The following is a 1,504-nucleotide window of genomic DNA, read 5'->3' as shown; positions in this document are numbered from 1 at the left end:
CTCAGTGTGGAATTTGGGGTTGGATCCCAATCCTCAGTGTGGAATTTGGGGTTGGATCCCAATCCAGCCCGCCGAGCTCCGTAACTCCCACAACGCCGCTTCAACATCGCTCCTTTCCACCAGAACCTGAACCCTGAGCGCTCATTTTGGGGTTTTGTGCTCCAAGCTGCATCCCCAGCTCCTAATCTCTGCCCTGCAGGTTGTGGCCTACGGGCTGGACATCTTCCAGACCCGGGTGTACCCCTCCAAGCAGTTTGATGTGCTCAAGGACGACTACGACTACGTTCTGATCAGCAGCGTTCTCTTCGGGCTGGTCTTTGCCACCATGATCACCAAGAGGCTGGCCCAGGTGAAGCTGCTGAACCGAGCCTGGCGCTGAGGGAGATCCCACTCTGGCATCTCAGCCCTCCCAAGGCGTCCAAACTCTCCTCTCTTCCATTTGGCTGGAGGATTTTTGTGAGGAAAAGCCGCTGCTGGAACAAAACCCGCACTCTGCCCACGCGTCTCCCGTGAGGAGAAACGCAAGAGATGAAAAACAGTTTTTTTTTAGTCTGTTCTGACTGAAAAAAGGTCCCAATCCTCCCTCAAAGTCCCCAAATCTCCCTGGTGTTGGTGAAGAGAATACTCAGGATGTGTTGTCCTGGCTGCAGAGATGTGCTAACTCCTGCTGTGAGGACGAGACTTTGGGTGATTTCCCAAAGAAAAATGCTGGGAATTTGATGTTTCTAAGTGGGAAACTCCCTCATGGAGCCACTCTGGAGCTTCCCAAAGCACTGGGGAGAATTTGAACCTCAAATCTCTCCCTGTTCTTTATTTATTGCGACAACAACAGTTCCCATTTGTTTCTAAATTTTCCTGCATTATTTTGTTTTAAGGTGGGGAGTTTCAAGGGGAGGAGCCTCATCATTTCCTTCAGGATCAGGGCTCAAGCTCTGTGGATTTTAATTCTAAAAATCCAGTTTGGCATCCAGTTGTTCCCTCAGGAGAGGCCGTATCCCTCCATGTGCACATCCCAAAATAAAGCTGCGGAGCAGGGAGCGACTCTGTGTTACTGAAGTGTTCCTTGGGCTATTTTAGTGGGCATTTTGTGGTTGTTTAAGTGGGTTTGGGGGGGTTATTTAGGTGGTTTTTAGGAGTTATTTAGGTGATTCTGTGGGGCTGTTTAGGTGGGGTTTTTGGGGCTATTTAGATTGGTCTTGGGGGGCTATTGAGGTGGTTTTTGGAGGGTCATTGAGGCTGTTTTTGGGGCTGTTTAAGTGGTTTTATGGGGCTATTTCACTGGGATTTTTGCGGCTATTTCAGTGGGTTTTGAGCTACTGAAGTGGGGGGTTTTGGCTGTTTAAATGAGGAATTTTTTTTGGTAGTTACATGGGGGGTTTGTTTCCTTATTTACGTGTTTTGGGGTACTCTGGAAGCGGGGGATTTCTTCGCTATTCCGGTGATTTTTGGATAATTTTTCAGTCCGCTCCGAGCTCCCCCTTACCCCTGAACACCCGCGGGGGGG

The 1,504-nt window shown here is 49.5% G+C and overlaps 1 protein-coding gene across 1 annotated transcript in view; it reads left to right on the top strand.

Annotated features, from left to right (window-relative positions):
* Window positions 1-1,041, top strand: part of EMC1 (ER membrane protein complex subunit 1) — a 13,822-nt gene extending 12,781 nt beyond the window's left edge. The window contains exon 22 of the mRNA XM_019008736.2: window positions 200-1,041. Coding sequence (XP_018864281.1) covers window positions 200-379 — 180 coding nt within the window. The 3' untranslated portion in view covers window positions 380-1,041. The remainder of the gene's footprint in view (window positions 1-199) is intronic.
* Window positions 1,042-1,504: the final 463 nt, after the last annotated feature.

Source organism: Parus major, chromosome 21, assembly GCF_001522545.3.
Source record: "Parus major isolate Abel chromosome 21, Parus_major1.1, whole genome shotgun sequence".
In the NCBI taxonomy this organism is placed as follows: Eukaryota; Metazoa; Chordata; class Aves; order Passeriformes; family Paridae; genus Parus; species Parus major.
Note: the sequence above shows the minus strand (reverse complement) of the source record. Positions and strands in the feature narration are given on the sequence as shown.